Source organism: Dryobates pubescens, chromosome 11 (genome assembly GCF_014839835.1).
Source record: "Dryobates pubescens isolate bDryPub1 chromosome 11, bDryPub1.pri, whole genome shotgun sequence".
NCBI classification, from domain to species: domain Eukaryota; kingdom Metazoa; phylum Chordata; class Aves; order Piciformes; family Picidae; genus Dryobates; species Dryobates pubescens.
Window position 1 is genome coordinate 7,811,230 of NC_071622.1, and position 22,148 is coordinate 7,833,377.

A 22,148-nucleotide genomic window follows, 5' to 3' on the forward strand; every position below is an offset into this window, starting at 1 on the left:
ATGGGCGCTGCCGCAGCAGCGGCGGCCAATGGGAGCGGCGGCGGCGGCGCGGCCCCGGCGCCCCCCGCCCCCGCCTCCCCTTTAGAGGCGCGGCGGGCGGCCGGCGGCACACAGCCTTCCGCACCGGCTCCGGCATCGCGCTGCACCGCCACCGGCCCCGCCACCGGTACCGGCACCGCCCGCACCGCGCGCATGGGGGCCGCCGCGCTCGGCCCCACATAACGGGGGGTAGCCCAGCCCCGCCAGTACCCCCGCCATGCCGGCCGAGCCCTCCCGCTCCGCGCCGCAGCCGCCGCCGCAGCAGCTCCGCGCCGCCCGCCGTAAGCCGCTGCCCGAGGTAAGAGGCGAGCATCGCCCGCTGCCGCGGGGAAGCTCCCGGCTGGGGATGGGGGGGAGGGGGTTCGAAGAGCGCGGAGGGATGGCGGAGTAGTCCGGGGCCCGTGTGAATTAGCCTGGGGTCTCCCGGCTCAAAGACCCGCTCTCTTCCTCGACATCGCGGGTGTTGGAGGTCTCCCAACCTAGCAGCCCATGGAGCGTGGCCGCAGCGGCATGTCCTTTCCCTGGGCAGGGTCTCCCCTTCTCTGCTCCCAGGCTGATCCTTTCCTTCTCCCCAGGGCAGGGCCGTGGGCCAAAGGGCCCCGCTGTGGCTGCGGGCCCGCTTTCAGGCGCTTCTCTTCGCCCTGGGCTGCCGGATCCAGCGGCACTGCGGGAAGGTGCTCTTCGTGGGGCTGCTGGTGTTCGGGGCACTGGCCGTGGGACTGCGGGTGGCCTCCATCGAGACCGACATCGAGCATCTCTGGGTGGAAGGTAAGTGCGGCCCCACGGGTTCATCCACCCGTGGGAACGGTCCTGCTCCCGTTCGCGGCTTTGTGTACCCCCTCGGGGGTGGGGGCACAGAGGCGCGGGGCCGGCCGGAGGCAGGTGACAGCGCGGGAGGAGGCGGTGGATGGCGCCGGGGTTCCTGCGTGCGGGGCCGCGAATGCTGGGGAGCGGAGGTCCCGTCTGCGCGGATGCGTGGTGCTGACTCGCAAAGGGACTCCACGCGTGTCCCGGCACGGCCCCCAAGCCAAGTTGCGGTCGCGTCCCCGCAGGAGTGGATGCGTGCGGTTTGGATAGTGTTTCGGGTTGGCTGAACCCGTATGTGTTCTCCCACGCGTGGGGATCCCCTTCCCGCGGCGCCACTCCCCGCCGCCAGGCCCTTTCCTCGCGGGAGGAGCCCCCGGGGCCGGTCGCAGCCCCGTACCCCAGCTGAGGACCCTTTCCTGGAGGGGACAGAGGAGCGGGCAGTGTCAGGCTGGAGCAAATCTTCGTTTCCGAGTGGAAGCGGCTGATCCCCCTCCTTTGTTATTAATAACTCCATCGTGAATTTTTTTCTCCCCTCCTGCAGCTCCGCTTCCTTGGTGTTGGGATTTGTTTTCCCTGTGCCTCACTCCTCCTGCTTTGGGGATCTCGGGGAGGGGGAGGGGGCAGCACCCTGCATCGCACCCCACACTCCCTGCCATGCCCTGGCCGGGTGGGGGGTTCTCCTAGCCTGGGGTCCCCGGCGGGGTGCTGTGCAGGGGCAGATGTTGCTCAGCGGAGGGGTGTCAGCCATCTTTGTGCGGGAGCGCTGCCTCCTCCCCCACGCCCCGCTCCCTGTGTGGTCCTCAGCTACTCTTGGATTTGGTTCAACAATAGAAGCAACTTTGCTCTCCCACCCCCTTTTTTTTTTTTTCCTATTAAAAAAAAAAAAAAAGGCCCTGTGCTCCCTCGCTGCTCTCACACAGATGCACGCACGCACCCCTGCCCAGGAATGCCTGACTCTCCCACCTGCTCCCCACTCCTGAGGGGTGTTTGCCCCCCTCCAGATCTGGTCTCCATCACCCCTTTCCTCTGCAACACGTAGCAGAGAAATCCAGTGGTACCTCCCGGTCCGGCCGGTGCCTGCTCGAGTAGGGACACTCTCCCTCCGTGGCTGCCTTGCTCCGGGTCGTGGCTCCGGCTCCATCGGATTTTTGTTGTGCTTTTGGGGTTGCAAGGAGTCAGCGTTTCGTGCAACTGCGGCCGGAGCTGGGGAAGTGGCTGTGGTTGTTCCCGTTGGAGGGGAATGGGACTTGTGGAGAATGAGCAGGATGGGGAAGGGGCCGAGCCTGGGGACGGCTGGAAGTGCCCAGAAACTTGGCTTTTCTTGCACACTCACTCTGTACCCTGCTGTGCTTCCGTGCTCGCCTGGGTATGGCCAGGAGGAGCTGCAGCTGCTCGTGGGGGATATTTCCCCCATACTGTGGTGTGGCTGTAACATGGGTGCTGTCTCTTTCTCATGGCTGAGGTATCTTCGGTGGTTTCAGGAATTGTTTGGGGTTTTTTGTTTTGTTTTGTTTTACCCCACGGTGAAACGCTGCTGACCTGCAGTTTCCTGCCCCTTTCCCAGGCAATGAGTGCACTGGAGTTTGCACACAGCCCCTGCTCTGGATCTGTACTGCCTGGGGTAGGGATGGTGTGCAGTACTGGGGTGCTCTGCAGGGTGCTGCTCAGGACTCCTCCTTGGCCTTCCTGGGACGTCTTTTCCTTCAGGAGTGTGCAATTTGGGCAGACCACATACCTTGTTACTGAGTAGCATGGTCCCAGCGTGCTAAGGGAGTCGCAGATGCTGGCACTACTTGCAACTACCATGGACAATGTGGCTGAGGTGGCTTTAGTCCTGCACTCTGTGCGAGTCAGGATGCAGAGAGAAGGTTTACAGTGGCTCTTTTGGTATTGTGTATCAGCTGTGGGGATGCCTCCCCTCTCTATAACCATCTTTGGGTCCTTAACCTCTACACTGGTCTCTGTTTCTGCATTTTTCTTGCAAGATCAAAGTATCCCTTGATGTCCTCAGGTGTATCTACTCCTCCCTGATCTTTAGATCCCACTCTGCTTGTGTGGGGTGTATATTACTGGGGGGGGGGGCTGGATGCAGAACGGTCTGGGCTGCCCCTGGGAGCAGGACAAAATTTCCTAGACTGTGTGGTTGGATCCTGGGCACATGAAGCTGCCCTGGGATTTTTCTCATCCACTGCTTTCTCCTGTCCCTGGGTGTGTGGCAGGGTGGCTGATCTGTATGACCTTCTGCAGTGAGGGCTGTGCCGGGTTGAAGTGGTGCAGTTATTAACCCGGGGCTGGCAAAGCTTGTGCCCCATCAGCCTGGCCCCAAAACTTTGGGACCTCCAGGGTGCCAGGGCACCCCAGCTCCTCCCTTCCTTGAGTATGTGTGAGGAGGTGTTCACAGGAGCATAGTCCATTCTGCCCCTGAGGCAGAGCTGTGGGTGTCTAAGGTACAGGGCATCTGTGCAGAAAGTCCCATCATCATAGGCCAGTAGGTCCCAGCTCAGAGGCAGGGTGGTCGAGGGTTCCAGGAAGCCTCTGATAGCACTCTGAAGCAGGTCTGCAACCAATTACTTGCATTTGCCTATCCAGGTTGATGGATGTGGGTTGGTGATGCTCTGGCCAAAACCACTTTGCCCAGGTGGGATCCAAATCCTACAGGAATGGAGCATGACCTTGTGCTGAGCTGTCTCTTCTGCAGGCTGAGCTCAGCCCTCCAGGAACTGGAGATCTGATGGGCAAGGGAAGAAAGGGTGCTGCTTCCCGTGGGGGCACTGTGCTGCTGTACCCTGCCCCCCCACCAGGGGAACACGGTGGGCAGCCCTGCTTTGGCCCCACAACTGGTGTCAGTGTTGGGGCCATGCTGATGGCAGCTCCTTTGATGGGTTCCCCTGAGCCTGGGCTGTGACCCTGGCCACCGTGGGAAAGTGCAGGGTTCCCTGTCCCAATTCAGGGAGTGTCCTCAGCCCTGTGGTGTGCCTGACCCATGTCCCTGTTTGGGAGATGGAAGGAGGCCATGTCACCCCATAAATTGGACTCAACTGTGGAAATGTTCAATTAGGCTCCTCCAAAGAAATTAGCCACTCAGAGGCTTTGAAATCCTGGCTAGTGGCGAGTGTTGAGTTACCTCTAGACACCTGGCAGCTGTTCCCGGCTCTCCCAGGGTGTCTGCAGAGCCAAGGGGCCGAGGCAGTGAGCTCTGGGCAGGCAGAGCCCTGGGTGGTGAATGGGTCTGCCTGATTTATAGCGCTGAGGGCTGGTTCAAAGGAAGGCCGGGTTAATTCCTAACCGGAACAGCAGAGTGCCCCGCGCAGCCGTTGTGCTCCCAAGGAGCTGCTGAGTCTTCCTGCAGAAGACCCTGTCCCTTTCCAGAAGGAGTCCAGGACACCCTAAATGTGCTGATGGGATGTGTGGTGTGGGGATGAGAGGAATTTCCTGCCTTGTTCCCAGCTTGGAATATGAAGTTGAGAACCCCTTGGGCCATAGCTTTTGTCCTTCCTTGACCTCTGCAACAGGACTTGGCTGGGATGTCCCCTCCCTAGCACCCAGGGCAGGGCTGGGGAGCAGCCTGGGGCTCCCCCTGTGGCAGTGGCAAGTGGGAGAGGAGACCTCAACTGCCTCTGTCTTTGCAGAGAGAGGGGCATCGGGAATGGGAAAGCCACAATGAAAAGCCTTGACTTTGGGGATTGAATGCCTTCCCCACCCTGCCTCTGCCCTGGGGAGACCATCTGTGTGGCCTCTCTTCCCAGCCCCTGTCCCCGCTCTGTATGGTGGGACCCGTAGCGGGATGTGGGACAGCAGCTGTGGGGAGGAGTAGGGTGCTGTGGCCGTTCTGGGTGGGCACAGGGAGAGGTGGGTGGTCTCATTGCTGCCAGCGGGTGGGTTTTGTGGGGTGAGATGTCGGTGCAGAGGCTGAGAAAGGAGTGGGTGAAGCTGGGGGACTGTGTGGGGCTAGTTCCAGCAGCATGGGGGGGCTCTGATGGCAGCTGGTCCTTGCAGCCAGGAGAGTGAAACACCCTCTGGAATCTGGCCTGAACCAGCGTCGCACCCAAGGGGTAGCTCCTGGGCTGCCAAGTCCCCACGCTGCCTGCAGATTAGTCAGATCCAGGACAGGGTCCCTGCTCCTCTCAGGGTGCTGTGACACAGGTATTGCCCCATGGGCAGGGAAGAGACAGCCCGTGGTTCCAAGCGCTACCTGGCCTGGTAGGATTTTTCCTTCAGGGTTTTGCAGTCCTCTCTGTTTGCAGGGTCTGGGTGTCCATGGGCACTCTGTGCCCCCATCCTCAGGGGCCTGGAGGAGGAAGGGGCATCTGGGGCATTGCTGCTGTGGAGTGCTGCAGCCCCTGTGGTCTCAAACCCTTCTGCCTGACTCTGCCCTCTGCTTCAGAGCACCTTCTCCCTCGCAGCCCTAGCCAGCTCTGAAAGGACCTTCCTTCTTGGTGGGGGCTCACTCAGCAGCCCCCTGCCCACCCAAAGGTGGGCTACAGGCAGCTTATCTTTATTTATCTTTGGGAGGTGAGCATGAAACCTCTTGCTTTTCCTTTTCTTGACAGCTTGGTCAGCTTTTTGGGGCTGGAAAATTTTGCTAATTAACCCAAGGAGACTGGAAGACTCTTCACAGATGGCTGAGGTTTATCTGCCCCTGTCCACTTGGCTCTGCTTTTCAACTTACATATATATATATATTTATTTCCTAGAAAGTGGGGGGGGGGGGAGGGGGGGTGGGGTTTGGTTTGTGTTGGTATTTTTTTCCGTGGGTTGCTGGGTTTGTGTGTTCCCCCCCCCTTTAAACTTAGACATATCCACAGACTTAGGGAAGGGGCTCTCTTTTTTCGCGTTTTAAATGTTATTTGGTGGCTGGGAGGGGGCAGCGGCAGGGCCCGAGAAGAGGGTTTTATTATCTGCCTCTCCCTCGGGCCTGGAAAAGTGGTCTGAGTTCAAAAAATTCATTTCTTGCCTGAATGAAGCCAGCAATGTGGAAAAATTTCACCATTCAGAGGGGGATGAATGTATGTTTCAACCACACATTAAGTGACATTAGCAAGCAGTGGAGTGCCTAATGTGGCCATTTTTCACAGCAGCCAACAGAGGGGGTGATTAGCATAATTAGTACAGGCAGCCCTATACATATGGAAATGGCAAATGCCTAAATGCCAACACCAGTGGAAATTTATGTCAATGCTGACAGGAGTCTTAGCGGTGAATAGTTCCCAACTGAATCCCCTCTCACCCCCCCCCCCCCCCCCTTTTTTTCTCTCTCTTTTTTGGGGGTCGCGCTCTCCCCTCGGTGCCGGCTGGGGCGGTGCGAGCTCCCGGCTGTCCCCCCCCGCCTCCCTTCCCCATACTGGGAACCGCTGCCCCACGATTTGGGGTAATAAAGACATTAATTTAGCTTCGCCGTTAAACAAAAGGGTTTGGCTGGGGCCGACGGCTGGGGAGCTGGCCCCAAAAGGGCCCTTTCAGCCCCTCCACCACTGGCTTTTTCAAGACATCCCCCTCTTCTGCTTCCCCTCTTGACTTAGCCAGGCAGTGGGAGCCCCTTCGGTGAGGCCAGCTTTGCTTGGAGGTGCCAGGGCAGCCGCAAGCTCTCGTTCATCCCTCAACGCTGCTGCGGACACCCATCTGCCACCCACCTCCCCCCTCCCTGTTCCCTGTGCCATGGGGTGAATGGGGCTGGGAGGACGTGTTTTGACAGGATGGGGCCGCAGGGCTTTTGGCGAGGCTGGCGGTAGCGGCTGGGACAGGTAAAAATGGCTCTTTCAGCGTGCCCTGGGCGAGACTTCCTCTGGAGCAGCATGGGTCCTTTCACTGCCTCCCTAATCCAGCTAATCCGCCCCACAACACTTTGAAGGTGGCCTCCGGCTTGCGCACAGCTCGGCACGGGGAAGCGACCAGCCAAGGGATGCTCGGGGCGGTGCCTCGGGACCCCCTTCTGCCAGGATGCAGGATGGGGCTGGGATGTGGGATGGTGCTGGCATCTCTGTGATGCCCCTGGGGGTTTTAATCACCCAGGGGTGCCAACGGGATGCACTTGTTCTGTACTGTGAGGTGGCTCAACAGTCTAGTGTTTGCCACCTTAGGGGCAGGGTGCTGCAGAAGGACATCCCCATGGAGATGGCTTTTCAATAGGAATCTTGGCATGACCTTGCCTGCCCCCCTTCACCCCCCCACCTGTGGGCATGGAGAGAGTTTTCTAGCCCTGGTGTTGGGATGTTGTGCTGCAGAAAGTGGACTGCTCTCCAGAGACACAATTCCCCTCCCCCATTACTGCTCCAGCTCTTCTCTCACTGTGGAGAAATGTTGGAGCTGGGGTCAGGGCTGCAGCATTCCCCAAGCACCAGCCAAATCTGGGACTTGCCACCATTTGTCACCACATCCAATAGCCCCATTACACCAGACAGGAGGACAGGGTCTGGTTTTGGGAGACCAAATTGAGAATGTGTACCCAGGCATGCTCTTTGCCTGCCACCCTGTCCCACTTGGGTCACCCAAATGGTGATGACAGCTGCTGGTTAAACTCAGCTTCCCATCCTCAGAGTAGTGCTACAGCTGTTGGTCTTGGCCTCCACCCACCCTAGGGGGGACACAGAGTGGCCCTTGCAGCAGCATGTGTCTCCTCAGGGGAAACTAGTGCCTCTCTGTGGCCCCCAACACCTCTCCTGGCCCCTTTGCTTTTGCCAGGCAGGGATGGCTCTCTGTGGGGCTGGCAGCCTGCCTTGACCCACTGCCCTCTGGGTGCTGCCCAGGCATCGCGCTGCTCTGGTGTGCTCAGTCTTCTATCCCCCCACACATGGGCACCTGGGGACAGGGCTCTCATGGGGTTTGCTCACCTTCTGCCCTGGGGAGGCACAGGGGGATGTTTCCTTGCTGTCATGCTAGTTGGGGTGGCTGCACGGGAGTGAGCATCAAGAGGCTTGGTGGGGACAGCAGGATTTGTCTTGAGCTCCTCTGACCCCAAGCCATCCGAGCTGAGTCCCATCTGTGCCGGCAGCCCCTGGAGAGATGTGAGGGGATCTTGGGTCAGACGCTTTCCTGGGTAGAGGGGGCGATGCAGGGGCTGCGACTATGTCCTGGCTAGGAGTGGGAGCAGCCCCTTTTCCCCCTCCTCAGCCTGAAGCTGCCCATGGCTGGAGGGGGTGGGTGGGGCTGCCAATAGGTGAGGATGAGTTGGCTGCAGCGCTGGGGCTGCGATCTGGATCCTGTGCCAGGAGGGTTTGGGGAGCAGTGGCGGGGGGATGGCTCAGGCAGGGTGGCCAGGAAGGGGGCAGGGAGGCTCCCGCCCTGCTCTGTAATTTTGTGGCAGATGCTGTAATTACGGGGAGAGCTCCCCCGGTGTGGCCTGCGGGCAAGAGGCAGCCGCACACGCAGCCGCCCTCGCTGCTGGGGACCCTGTCCCATCCCTGGCACCCCCGCTCTCACCACTTAGGCACACTGGGAGTCTGCTCTGCACCCTGGCTGTTTGGGGTGCCAGTAGGCGTGGTGTCCCATCCATCCTCCAGCCCACACTGCTGCACGCCTGCACTCTGACTCCCCTGCAGCACAAACCTCTCAGCCAGCAGTCCTCTGAAGTGATGCCTGCCCCAAGGATGATGCTTGTGCAAGGCTTCTGGGGACTGTTGTGCCCTCAGGCCCCTCTCATGGGGCTTTGGGGTGGTGTAGGGGTCACTTTGTCCAGTGTGGGGGTCTGGGTGGGGTGAAGCCAAACCTCGAGGTCTGTTAATAAGCAGAACTGGGGGCCTCATTGGAACCAGAGGGCCCTTTGCATGAGCCAAGGGCTCCCTTTGTTAATTGGAATTAAAAAGGAAAAGGGGGGGTGGAAGGAAGACGAGCAAGGAAGAATTTACATGCAGTTCCTCATTAGCGTGCTCGCTGTTGGTATTGGGGTGTCATCCCCCACCAGTTGCCTCCCTGGGCGGGGGGCTGCGTGCAGCATGGGGTATCTCGCCCCGCTCTGGGCCCTGGCTGGCCGGCCGGCGGGCGCGCGCCTGTTTGAAGTGTCCTTGGCAGCCCTGTGTGTGCTGCCTTGTCTTTTCATGTTGCTCTTTGGTTAATTAGGGTGTTGGAATTTGAGGCTTCCTCACGGCCTTTGAAGCTTGCTGACGGCTCGCAGTGCCCTGTTCCAAATTAACACTAATTACAAGGGATGGCTTTTTATTTTCTCTTTTTTGTTGTTGTTGTTGTTTGGTTTTTTCCCCTTCATTTTTTTGGGGTGCTCCCCCTGACTCCATGCTTGCAGATGTGATGGGAGGAGATGCCCGTGGGGCACAGCAGGATCTGTCACCTGGGAGTGGTGGTGGTGATGCTGGGCAGCCCCTTCCCTGCCCCCCATCACTTTGTACCACCACCCCCTGGGTTCAGCGTGGGTGGCGCAGCTGAGATCAGAGCAACTCAATGCACCTCCTGCCCGACCTCCCAGCCTGCCAGGAAGGGGTTGGGTACCCTCTTCCCCCCCCACTGTGACACCCACCCTCCCTGTGTCCTCATCCTCTCGCCCTGGGCACTACTGTCCCCTCTGACACACACACAAAGTCTGTGTCTGTGTCGTTCCCCCCCGCCTCCTTCCCTGGCCCTGGCACAACCTCTATCCCAACTGCCATCTGATGGACACCAGCTGCTCCCCAGCCCAGCCAGAAACAATAAAGATGCTTCCCCCTCCCCATTCCCAAAAAACAGGGGGGGGAAAGGCAAAACAAAAACAAAAAACCAAAAACACCAACCCATATAATAAGTCATTAAAAGGGAAGATTCTGCTCCTTATTTGTGGTCTCGCTCTGGCCTCCTCGGCGCTGGCAGGGGGCCAGGCCTGTCAGGGCCCCCGCCTCTTGCTGAGGGAACATCCTGGTGCACATGAATTCTGCCCCCCCCCTGCCTTTACCCAGCACCCGGGGGTTGGGCAGGGGCTGGCCTTCCCCTGCCAGCAGCACTGCCTTGAGGTGCTCCCCCACCCCCACCCCCCATGCTGGGCACCCCGGGGTGGCACTAGTGTGGGGTTACATGCATTATCCTTCCCCCTGCAGGCTGGGAGCAGGATGGCCAAGTGTTGCAATTGGGGGTTCTCAGGATCAGCATCCCACCCTCTTCTGGGTGGTGGTGTTCCATTTTCACCATGCCAGGAGGGATGGGAGCCCCCAGTTCAGTGGGTTTGGGGATGGCTGTCCCTGGGTAGGTGCTGTGCCATGCAAAAGGCAGCTCAGGCCTGGAGCTCAGCGCTGGCTGGGAGGGGATTTCTCTTCTGTGCCGAGGCGGCCACAAACGAAGTCAGTGGCTTCTCTCAAAAACCTCAGCCCTGCCAGGCTCTGAGCTCTCCTGCTGCCATTGGGAACAGATCCCAGAGCCTCAACGGGAAGAGAGGGGTCCCCCTGGGGCTCCCCAGCACCACCTCCCTCCCCTGTCTCCAAACTCCTCCCACAGCATCCTGCACCTGTGGGGGCTCAGGGAGGTCTACCTCTCTTTATATCCATTCTGTGGTCAAAACAATGCCTGTTTTGAGGTGCCAGGGAGCAGCTGGGCAGAAATGGTGAGGAATGTCTCTGTTTTCATTCACTGCATTGGATGCCAGTTGCACTGGGCATCTGCAACACCCACCAAAGCTCATGGGTGGGAGTGGGCAAGATGTGTCCCATCTGCTTCACAAGCCATCCATCCGTTGGGTTTTCCCAGGGAAAGCAAAGCCTCAGAGCCCCTCTGAGACCGGAAATACTGAATAGGAAATGGGGAATGCCTGGCCCAGTGTGACTGGGATTCTCCCTGCTTGAGTCCCCCGGGTGTGAGCACCCAGAGGATGCAAGAGTTGGGGAAACCCCATGGCAGGAAGTGCCCCCAGGTTAACGTGGCACCATCTGATGCTGCAGGGTCTCAGCCTTGCCTGTTCCTTTCCCTGGGCATCCTGATGGGCTAGACAAGTAGGTGGAATGGGGGCTCTGCCAGCCTTGGCACTGACAGGACGCGTCGTGGTCCTCTCTGCAGCCGGCAGCCGAGTGAGCCAGGAGCTGCGCTACACCAAGGAGAAGCTGGGCGAGGAGTCCGTCTACACCTCTCAGATGTTGATCCAGACCCCGAAGAGGGATGGGGAGAACATCCTGACGCAGGAGGCCCTGCAGCTCCACCTCGAGGCGGCCCTGGCCGCCAGCAAAGTCCAAGTCTCGCTGTATGGAAAGTGAGTCCAGCTTCGGGAGTTGGGGGCGGAGACCCCTGCCATGTCCTGTGTGTCCTCCCACCCTTTACTGTGTCCCCTGCGGGATGATGCCCGTCCTCAGCTCCTCCTCCTGCTTTTCCAGATCGTGGGATTTAAACAAGATCTGCTACAAGTCGGGTGTCCCCATCATTGAGAATGGCATGATCGAGAGGGTGAGTGCTGGGCATGGCATGGCCCCCACAGAGCCCCCCACGAGGCATTGAGCCCCCACGGAAGGGCAGCAGCTGGGCTGTGGTGTAAAGGCTCCATGTGGGAGGGCAGAGGTTTGGGCAGCCTGGTAGAACTGGGTGGGGAGTGGAGGGGACTTGGTTCATCCCTGCTGACCCCTCACATCTCCTTTTCCTGCAGATGATAGAGAAGCTGTTCCCCTGTGTGATCCTAACACCGCTGGACTGCTTCTGGGAAGGCTCCAAGCTGCAGGGAGGCTCAGCCTACCTCCCGTGAGTGTTCTGGGGGACACTGCAGGTGGGAGCAGGGGCTGGGGGTGCTGCTGAGGTGCTGTTCTTCACCTCCCCATGCAGCTTGGCCCTGATACCCCAAGGTTCCACTGGTGCTACTGCTTGTTCTGCTCAGCCCCAGGATGGTCCCACCACCACTGTGCATCTTACTTGTTCAACACCCCAGGGACAGGTCCAGGTCCTTGTCGGCCTGGCCTTGGTGACACGGCCAGGAGCAGCCCAGCCATGCCATGCCATGCCATGCTGTGCCATCACACTGACCAGGAATGGGGGCACAGGATGCGACAGGCAGATCCCTGGGGCTGCTCCCCTGAACAGTGCTTTGTGGGTGCCACAATGGTGAAGAAGGACCTACACTCTTGTGCTGTGCCCAAGGACATAGAAAGCATAGAGTCCCCTGGGTGGGTGACTCCGGCCAGCTCTCTGCACCACAGTGGTGGGGCTGGGGACCCTGGGCTGGGTGGGGGAACCCCCCCCCCACATTCCTTCTGTTTACGCCTGTGTTTGTCCGGGAGAGCCAGGCGGCTAGTGCATTGTCAGCAAACGAAGCCCCATGCTTTCTCATGCTAATGCTGCTCTGAAAGCTGCCCCTTGCCAAACAGATGAAATAGTGGCCTTATTCAGGCTGCTGCTGGACGGGAGGAGGGGGAAGGGGCCGCCACATCCCTAGCCAGAAGTAGGGGACCAGCTTTTACCCCCCAGAACCTCAGGCTCTCCCCATCACAGCTTGGGGAGCAGCTGAGAGCCGAAGCAAAGAGGGGCTGGGGTGGCCGTGCCAAGTGGGATGCTGGTGACATCATCTGCCACAGTGGGCAACATCCTGGGGCTGGGCCACGTAGCAGGCAGGGTGGCACCCGCAGCAGCAGCGGGATCCATCTCTGCTTGCAGACGGGTGAGTGGGTGCCCGGCGAGCACACCAGCTGAGCGCCGGCCAGCCCATGGGGACTGTCCCCCTTTTTAACGCCGAGGGGCGAGCGGGGCGGGAGCTGGGAGAACAAAGAGCAGCAATCTATGGAAAGACAAAAGGATTTGCCCTGGCTCAGTGAAGCAAGCGAAAGCAGATAAAAGGGGCTCTCTTTGGAAGCAGCAGCAGCTCCAGTTGGTATGTGGGAATCTTGAGCGGCCGGCTCCGGCCCAGCCAGCCTTCATGAATTATTAGGCTGCGTTTCTCCCCAGAGCCCACACTCGCTTGGGGCTTTTTCTTTCCCTCTTTGGAGCGCTGGGTTGGGTTATTGGCTTTTTTGTGTGTTCTTTCTGTCTTAAAAAAGAAGCCAAGTGTGGCTGGGAGCTGGCCCCTGGCACCCTAGGCTGAGATGGAGGAGCAGACCATCCACAGGCAGTGGAAAAGTCTCTTTTCTTGTGTATCCAAGTTCTGTGGGGTCCTGCTGGACTCCAAGGACCTGGTGTACACCCAGCTCCCAGCACCGTCCTCAGCCCCAGAACCGCTTCTGAGCCTTAAAACCTGCACCGTGGGGTTAGATGGCAGGAAGGGCTAGAAGGGATGCTGGGAGACCTTGCCTGCCTGCTCCCCTCTATCAAGATGTTAGCCCGCGGGCAGTAATCGGCCTGACTGCTTGCACAAAGCCGGGCCGGGCGGTGGGGCCGGCTCCCCCCGCTTTGTCCCGGGCTAACAGGATCAGGCACGCTACTTGACTCGGGCACGGCCCGCTGCACTGTGCCGGGGCACGGGGATGCTGCAGGCAATCCCAGGAAGGGGTAGGGGATGCACTGAAGACTGATTCTGCTTCTCTGTGTCCTTGCACCCTGCCTTGAAAGGCATGTCCAGAATCCGTGGGATGGGGTGGCAGTGGTCGTGGTGGTACTACATGTGATTTTCAGCATCACCTGGATGACTCTCTCCTCAGGGGCCGCCCAGACATCCAGTGGAGCAACCTGGACCCTCTGCAGCTGATGGAGGAGCTGGGGCAATTCACGTCCCTGGAAGGTTTCAAAGAGCTGCTGGATAAGGCAGAGGTGGGGCAGGCTTACATGGAGCGGCCTTGCCTAGACCCCCACGACCCCCAGTGCCCTTCCAGTGCCCCCAACAAGCAGAGCCAGCAGGTGCGTCACAGCCCGTGGGGACTGGGAGCAGTGTGGGGGCTTGCTGCTCTCCTGCCTGCCCCACAGTCCTGCATTCCTGATGCCTCCCCTCTGCCCACAGAGCCCTGATATCCCAGCTGAGCTCTCAGGGGGCTGCCATGGCTTCTCCAGGAAGTTCATGCGCTGGCAGCAGGAGCTGATTTTAGGTGGCACGACCAAAGACTCCCAGGGCAAGCTGCTACGGTAAGAGCCACTGTGGTGTGGGTGTCTCTGGGCATAGAGCAGGGACCCAGCCACAGCACTCACTCTGGGGATGGTTTGGAGTGTGGTCCCTTCATCCTTATCTGGTGCCCATGGGAACCTGCCTTGGCTGCAGGAGGGGCTGCAGAGCTGTCTGTCTGGGAGAGCATGTGGGGCTAGCAAGTGTATGGGGCTGGCAAGTGGGGCAGTGCTTCAGAGCAAGGTCGGGAGGCAGGATGCCTGGATCCTCCTCCAGGTGTCTGCAGTGAGACTGGGAGCCTTTGGGTGGGGGATGGACCCATTCCTGCATCCTGGGGCACTGCAGTTGGTCCCAGCAAGGTGCGTGCCTGTCCTCCAGCGCCGAGGCCCTGCAGACCATGTTCCTCCTCATGAGTCCCCGGCAGCTCTTTGAACACTTCAAGGATGACTATGAGATCCATGACATCAGCTGGAGCGAGGAGAAGGCAGGCGCCATCCTGGAAGCCTGGCAGAGGAAATTTGTGGAGGTGAGCAGAGGGAACAGCCCCCATGTGGGACTGGTCAGGAGTTAGCCTGTGAGTAGCATCCCCCTGCACCCAGGTTTCATGTGGCTGTGGTCAGGGCATCCCTCTCTTGTAGTCTGGTGGGTCCCCAGGGTGACTGACATCCCATGTGGCTCTGTGCAGGGGGATGTATTGGGGAGCCAGGTGGTCCTGACTCCTTTAATGGGATGTGTCTCTGGCAGTTGGCACAGGACTCCATCCCACCCAACGCGACGCAGAACGTCCATGCTTTCTCCACCACCACTCTCAATGACATCATGAAGTCCTTCTCTGACATCAGCGTCATCCGAGTGGCCGGAGGCTACCTTCTCATGGTGCGTGTGTCCTCTCTCTGTCCCCCACAGTCCCTTTTTCATCACCTCTATCCCCACTAACCCACTGTGCATTTCCAGCTGGCCTACGCCTGCGTCACTATGCTGCGATGGGACTGCTCCAAGTCCCAAGGGGCTGTGGGCCTCGCTGGGGTCCTGCTTGTGGCACTCTCTGTGGCCTCTGGCCTGGGGCTTTGCTCATTGCTGGGCATCTCCTTCAACGCAGCCACCACCCAGGTATGTGTCAGGAGAACAACTTGTTACCATGGGTGTTGCGGGGTGGCCAGGTCCCCTCCCAGGCAGTGGCCATGTTTCTCCCACTGATGTCAGCTGCTCTCTTGCAGGTACTGCCTTTCCTTGCTCTTGGCATTGGTGTGGATGACATGTTCCTCTTGGCTCATGCCTTCACTGAGACCAGCCAGCACATCCCCTTCAAGGTTAGTACTGGGCCCTGCCCAGGGGTTCCCCAGTCCCCTCTGAACTTGATGGAGCTCCTCTCATCACTCCCTCTATCCCTGTAGGAGCGGACAGGTGAGTGCCTGAAGCGCACAGGGACCAGCGTGACTCTCACCTCAGTCAGCAACATGATTGCTTTCTTCATGGCAGCCCTGGTGCCCATCCCTGCCCTGCGTGCCTTCTCCCTCCAGGTAGGGCCAGGGTCCCTCTCCAGGGGAGCAGTAAGGGATGGACAGACCCCACTCTGACATGTTGCCCCTGCCCACAGGCTGCAGTGGTTGTGGTATTCAACTTTGCCATGGTGCTGTTCGTCTTCCCTGCTATCCTAAGCCTGGACCTGTACCGTCGAGAGAAGCGTCGGCTCGACATCCTCTGCTGCTTCTACAGGTACCAGTGCTGTGCTAATGCTGACCCCATGGACCCCCACTAGAGCCATGGGGTGACTCTGTTCCTCTCCTTCAACATTTTCTTTTTATTCCCTCTCTCTTCCTTTCCTCACTCTCTGCAGCCCTTGCTCATCACGAGTCATCCAGATCCAACCCCAGGAGCTTGCCGATGCCAACGACAACCATGCCTGCCACCCTTCCCCCTATGGGCACCCTGGCATGGCCACAAGCACCCAGATCACCACCACTGTGCAAGCCTTCACGCGCTGTGACTCCTCAGGCCACCATGTTGTCACTGTCTTGCCACCTACCTCCCAGGTGTGCACCTCACCAGCTGTCCTCCTGCCCCCCACTGACCCCCTGGGCTCGCAGGTCTTTGCTCCATCCAGCTCCACTCGAGATCTTCTGGCTCAGCTGGACGAGGCCAAAGGTGGGCGGGAGTGCGTTCCTCTGCCATTCTGCCGCTGGAGCCTCGCCGACTTTGCCCGGGAGAAATATGCCCCGCTTCTCCTGCGCACCCGGACCAAGGTGAGGTGGGGACAGCCCCAGCAATGCCACCTGAGTTGAGTGGGTGGCACAGGACCCCCTTCTGACCCTCCTCTTGTTGTCCCCACAGGTGGTGGTAGCAGTGCTGTTTCTGGCGCTGCTGGGGCTGAGCCTCTATGGCACCACCATGGTGCACGATGGTCTCTACCTGACGGACATCGTGCCACGGGACACCAAAGCGCACGCCTTCATCTCGGCCCAGTTCAAGTACTTCTCCTTCTACAACATGTTTATTGTCACCAAGGGTGGCTTTCACTACCCAGGTGCCCAAGCTGCCCTGCTCAACCTGCACCAGGCCTTCAGCACCGTCAAGTATGTGGTGCGGGAGGGCAATCGCGACCTGCCCAAGATGTGGCTCCATTATTTCCAGGACTGGCTGCGAGGTGAGGGACATCCCTCTTCTCCATCACATCCCCTGCCCAAGAACCCTCTCTCCAGCCTGCACCTTACCCACTGGCCTGGAAATGGCTTCCCGGGTGTGTGGCAACCTGGGGAGAGTGGTCTCATGGTGTCCCCAAGCTGCCCAGCAATGGCAAGCTGAGCCCCAGGGTTTCTGCATACCCATCTCACTGGCCCCATGCTCCCTGGAGCACACAGGATACCATGCAGGGTGATGTTCTCCAAAGGATGCTCACCCCCATGTTGTGTCCCCAGGACTCCAGGCCACTTTTGACAAGGACTGGCAAGCTGGGCGCATCACCCACGACAGCTACCGCAACGGCTCTGAGGATGGGGCACTGGCCTACAAGCTCCTAATCCAGACTGGCAACAAGAAGGAGCCCTTCAACTTCAATCAGGTGCGTGGGGACAGGGCCGGGTTGACTGGGCTGGGGATGACTCTCTGCCTGCTGCCCAGCTCATGTCTGCTTCTGTTTTCTCTCTGTAGCTGACCACACGGCGGCTGGTGGACGAGAACGGTATCATCCCCCCTGACACTTTCTACATCTGCCTGACAGTGTGGGCCAGCAATGACCCCTTGGGCTTTGCTGCCTCCCAGGCCAACTTCTACCCCCCACCACCCGAGTGGATCCACGACAAGTATGACACCACGGGCGAGAACCTGCGAAGTGAGTGAGAGTGCAGGGCTCCCCATGGTCCTCTCCACCTCCTGGCATCCTCCCTGCAGAGGACCTTGCTTCTTACACCTTTCCTGCCCTGCAGGAATCCCCCCAAAGAGAAATCACACAGATCCCTTATCCCATCAGCATTCTCTAGTAGAAACATTGCTCTGCTTCCCCGTGCTCCACGCTCATCCCTCTGCACCCTGGGCACTCCGCTGCATATTCCCTGTGCCCTTAGCAGGCAGCAAGGCTACCTTGCTCTAGCCCGTGAGCATCTTACTGCAAAGCCCCTCCACTCTGTTCTCCCTCTGCCCCACAAACATTCCCCTGCAGAGAAACCCTTTGCTCACTGTAACCCCCAAATCCCACAAGCATTCTGCAATCAGAGAAACCCCCCTCTTCCTTGCCCCCAGTCAGTTCCCCCCACACTCCCCAGCCCTGTGGTATCAAGGTGGTGTGGCTGGGGTGACACTGTGCTGCCCATGCCCTCATGCTGCCCATGCTCTCCTCCCCAGTCCCGGCAGCCCAGCCGCTGGAGTTTGCCCAGTTCCCTTTCTACCTGAGCGGGCTGCGTCGCACTGCCGACTTCGTGGAGGCCATTGAGAGCGTGCGAGCCATCTGCCGGGAGGCTGCCCAGCGTCATGGGGTGCTCAGCTACCCCAGTGGCTACCCATTCCTCTTCTGGGAGCAGTACATAGGCCTGCGCCACTGGTTCCTGCTAGCCATCAGCATCCTGCTGGCCTGCACCTTCCTCGTCTGTGCCCTGCTGCTGCTCAACCCCTGGACGGCTGGCATCATTGTGAGTATGCACCCAGATGCATGGGGACAGGAGTGTGAGTGGCCTGCTGCCTTCCTGATGGGTGAGGACAGGGACATGCTGCCCTTCTCCCATCTTGATGGGTAGACCTGGATATCTGTTTCGGGATGATGGGGCAGCCAGGGACACCCAGGGTGGAAGGGACACCCATATGTAGGTAGCAGTGGGTGGGAGACACACCCATATGAAGGGAGCAGGGACATTGCTTACGAAGGGAACATACAGAGAGGTCAGGGGTCTGGGGACATCTGTGCAGAAGAGGGTGAGGGGAACACCCATATGCAGATGGCAGTGATTGGGGCACTCGTATAGAGGGATCAGGGACACTTCTTGTGAAGGGACTGTATGTAGTAAGCAGGGGCCTGGGGACATCCATGCAGAGGAGGGTGAGGGCCACTTGCATTAAATGGGACAGAGAGACACCCTGAACAGAAGGAAAAAGAACAGTGAAATGAGACTGCCCTATATGGAGGGGTAGGACCTGGTATGCCAGGACAGTGAATAGCTAATCAGATCAACCTGACTTCACCACCTCCCTAGGTCTCCATCCTGGCCATGATGGCAGTGGAGTTGTTCGGCATCATGGGGCTGATGGGCATCAAGCTGAGTGCCATCCCGGTGGTCATTCTCATTGCCTCGGTGGGCATTGGTGTGGAGTTCACCGTCCATGTGGCACTGGTGAGCATCCCTGCTCAACTGCAGGGCACGCCATCTCCCTCTCCCCAGCACCCTCACCCCCTTGGCTGTGTGCTGATGGGTGGTCAAATCATGGGTGGCACACGGGGTGAGCCCTGTGTGACATCCCTGTGCCATGCAGGGCTTCCTGACAGCCGCGGGGAGCAGGAACGTGCGCTCGGCCACGGCACTGGAGCACACTTTTGCCCCCGTGATGGATGGTGCTGTCTCCACCCTCCTGGGCGTCCTCATGTTGGCTGGCTCTGAGTTTGACTTCATCATGAGGTGAGCACTGGAGGGTGGTAAACCAGTCACTTGCTGCCTCCCAAGAGGTTTGGCAGTGGGGGCTGATGAGTGTGGCAGCTCCCTATGGCTGGTGGGACAGCTGGCAAGGATGAGGGCACCAACCTCATCTTGCATGGGAACTGGGAAGATTTGGTAGAGGTTGGGGTGTGTGGTGTGGGAAGCCATGTTTGGGATGGGATGGGCTTCATGGCACCTGTCCTTGTTTACCCTCTCTGCAGGTACTTCTTTGCGGTGCTCACCATCCTGACGCTGCTGGGGCTGTTCAATGGGCTGGTGCTGCTGCCAGTCCTGCTCTCCATCATCGGGCCACCCCCTGAGGTACAAGACCCCCCCCCAGCCTGCCTCTGCCTGTCCCTCCCTGCCTCTCTCAATCCCCTGTTGCCCCTTCACCCTATACCCATCCTTGTGTTGTGCTGTCCCAGCCTCACTTCCTACCCAACTCAGCCCCTCCCCCTGTAACTTCTGTGTTACCCCATCCTTTTCTCTGTCCCATATCCACCTTGCCCATTACCTGCTTGACCCCAATCTTGCCTCACCTCACATCCCTCCCTGACCCATTTGACCCCATCTCTGCTTCACCTTGTAACTCCCTCACCTCACATAGCCCTTACTTCATCCTTTCATCACCTCATGCTCCCTGCCACCCCACACTCTTCCATCCCTGTATGTCCTAGGTCCCTCTGACACTTCCCCCTCTCTCCCCAGGCATCCCCAGTGGATAATGTCTCCCGTCTGCCCCAGCCGGAGCCTGTGCCCCCATGCCTGGGCCCTGGGGGGCTGTATGTCCGGCGTGCCCCAGCCTGGCCTGCTGCCTTCCCTGACCCCTCGGACACAGAACACTATGCAGAGGGCGTGGGGCCAAGCAGCCCCCGGGGGGCTTTCATTGTGCCCCCTGCTCCAGCACACATCCTGCTAGAAGCCGGCAAAGACCCCAGCTTCCCCCGCATCACCGTGAGTGTCTGCCCACTGTGGCACCCCTAGCATCCCCTGGAAGAGGGTCGTGGATAGAGCCAGGGGAGACAGGGGCTTTCAGGTCTTGGTGGGGTTGCCATAGGGATGCTCATCATGCTCCATGTCTCCCTTCCAGGTGCTGAAGCCCTATAAGGACAGCCCAGAGGTCCAAGGGAAGAAAGAGGCTCCTGGCCCACAGCCTGCACCCTCCCTGCCTTTTGGGGAGCCATGCTCTGTGCCACCCCAAGACCACGCACAGTCTTGCCCATCAGGTGCCCGACCAGCTCCTGCCACAGCCCTGCCCACCTACAGCACCCACCTGCAGGGTCCTGCCGGCAGCTATGCCACTGTCACAGCCACTGCTTCAGTGACAGTGGCCCTGCACCCCACACTGCCTGGCTCCTACCCCAGTTTTGGCCCTGAGGGCTTTGCCAGTGGCGAGCGGGACTGCCTGGAGGAGCCCAGCATGCCCAGCACCGGTGGCACTGCTATGCCTAATGCCTTTGAGATGCAGAGCATGGGACGTCGAGGGGCAGGTGCCCGGCACTAGGTGAGCTTGGGAACACAGGAACTCTAGTCTGGGGCTCCTGCATTTTGTTATGGGGGTGCAGGGTGGGTTTGGAGTGACCCAGATGACCTCTCCTGTTCTCTTTCCCCACAGGTTACCAGCTCTGAGGCAGAGCATCTCCTCAGCACCTGGTGGGCACAGGAGGGTGCAGAGCGGGGTCGCCCGCGTAGTGCTGCTAATCACCGGAGCGGTGATGCCCCCCGGTTTCGGCTGAGGAAGATCAGCCACCTCCACACCCCTTGGTGCTTGGCAGGGCAGGCTGGCACTTCTATGCAAGCTGTGTGCAGGCCACGCCATGCTCACAAGTCTCCTATCTAGGGCTGTGCCAATGGTGCCATGTCCCCTCACCCAGGATTTGGGATTATCCTGCCCTGGGTTTGTTGACCCCCAGAAATGGAAGCACTAACCCCCACCCCCCACCCCCTCTGTTTCTGGAGCTGCTGGCAAGGCAGACTCAGTGCCGTGCCAGCATCCCCACTGCAGGGTCACTGCCAGCTCCCCGTCACCTCCTCCTGGGACCCACCACCCGGGCCATGAGCTGGGGTGCCCCAACAGGGTGCCCTGATGCCCCCATTCTGATAAAGGGGGCAGCCCCAGAGACAGCAATGCCCTGGGGCGCCGTGGGCAAGGCCTGGGGCGGGCACTCCCCACCTTTATTTATTGCAAAGGGAACCTATCTATAGAGAGATATATATTTTTAAGCTTATTTTAAAAGATTTATTTCTCAGCCTATGGCCTTGCCTGGCTGCCCAGGGTGCAGGCAGGAGGGGGCATGCCCTTTGCCGGCACAGGGCTACCTGCCAGAGACAGCAGGAGCCTGGGGCAGGGGCACAGACCTTGTGCGTGCCCCCACTCTAGGCGTGCTGGGTAGCCAGAGGCATCTCACTCCATCCAACGCTCTGCCCTGTGCCTCAGTTTCCCCACTGGTGAGCGTGGGATGGCTGGAAATGGAGGATGTGCCACGGCTGCGTCCCACCGCACACGCAGGGTTTTGCAGGGGGGGTCCTTGGGGTGGTCCTTGGGCCGAGCACCTGAGCTGTCCCACTGTCACAGCTCCTTGTGCCATGCTGGCGACAGGCAGAGGGCCGTGCATGCTGGCATGGGCACCATCTCACTGGGAAATAGCGTTTCTCACCGTGTCCCCGTGCAACGGGGCTGTCCCCGAGGCCAGTCCCACGTCCCCATCCCCATCCCGGGCACTGTCCACGCCGTTACCCAGCACTTTAACTCCATCGGCGTTTGCAGTGCCCGCAGCCCGGCCTTCCCCGGCACCCAGACACTGCCGCTGAGCTGGGGTGGTCCTGGGCACCCAGTCCCCGTGCCAGGCGTGGGCACGGTGGACAGCCTCTTCCCCTTCTTCCCACCCCCCCCCCCGCCACGCCATCTAAGTTATTTATATCAAAGAGAGCAAAGGTTTATTTTTGTAGTTTGTACAGGCGGTAGTGGGGACCGAAGGTTTATTTTTAAAGAGTAAATATATATATTATATATAAATTACCTGCCGTGTCTGGCCCTTTATCCTGAGGGGCACAGCCTGGGGAACGGGGGGTTGTGCTTAGGACAGACCCACATGCAGTGGGGTGTGCAAGAAGGGGGTGCTGTGTGGAGCGGTGTGGTATGGAGTGTGGAAGGGCTGGCAGCCTCGGTGGTGCGTGTGTTTATCCCGGGGGCTGAGGGGCTGGTAACTGCTGCCAAGGCAGCTGCTTGGGGGGGGCTCGGGATGGGGGAGGGGTCACTGGCGTGGGAGCGACGG

At 59.6% G+C, this 22,148-nt stretch overlaps 1 protein-coding gene across 1 annotated transcript; it reads left to right on the forward strand.

The window, feature by feature from the left end:
- Positions 1-21,410, forward strand: PTCH2 (patched 2). The gene is given in 26 exon segments (XM_054165634.1): positions 1-70; positions 73-233; positions 236-337; positions 615-807; positions 10,810-10,999; positions 11,121-11,190; positions 11,387-11,478; positions 13,362-13,557; positions 13,658-13,779; positions 14,135-14,282; positions 14,501-14,632; positions 14,711-14,866; positions 14,974-15,066; positions 15,151-15,276; positions 15,354-15,472; positions 15,594-15,999; positions 16,088-16,400; positions 16,672-16,814; positions 16,904-17,084; positions 17,594-17,877; positions 18,436-18,573; positions 18,713-18,855; positions 19,095-19,194; positions 19,582-19,827; positions 19,964-20,377; positions 20,489-21,410. Coding segments are annotated over 25 exon segments (4,338 nt in total). The 3' UTR covers positions 20,489-21,410.
- The last annotated feature ends 738 nt before the right edge of the window (positions 21,411-22,148 follow it).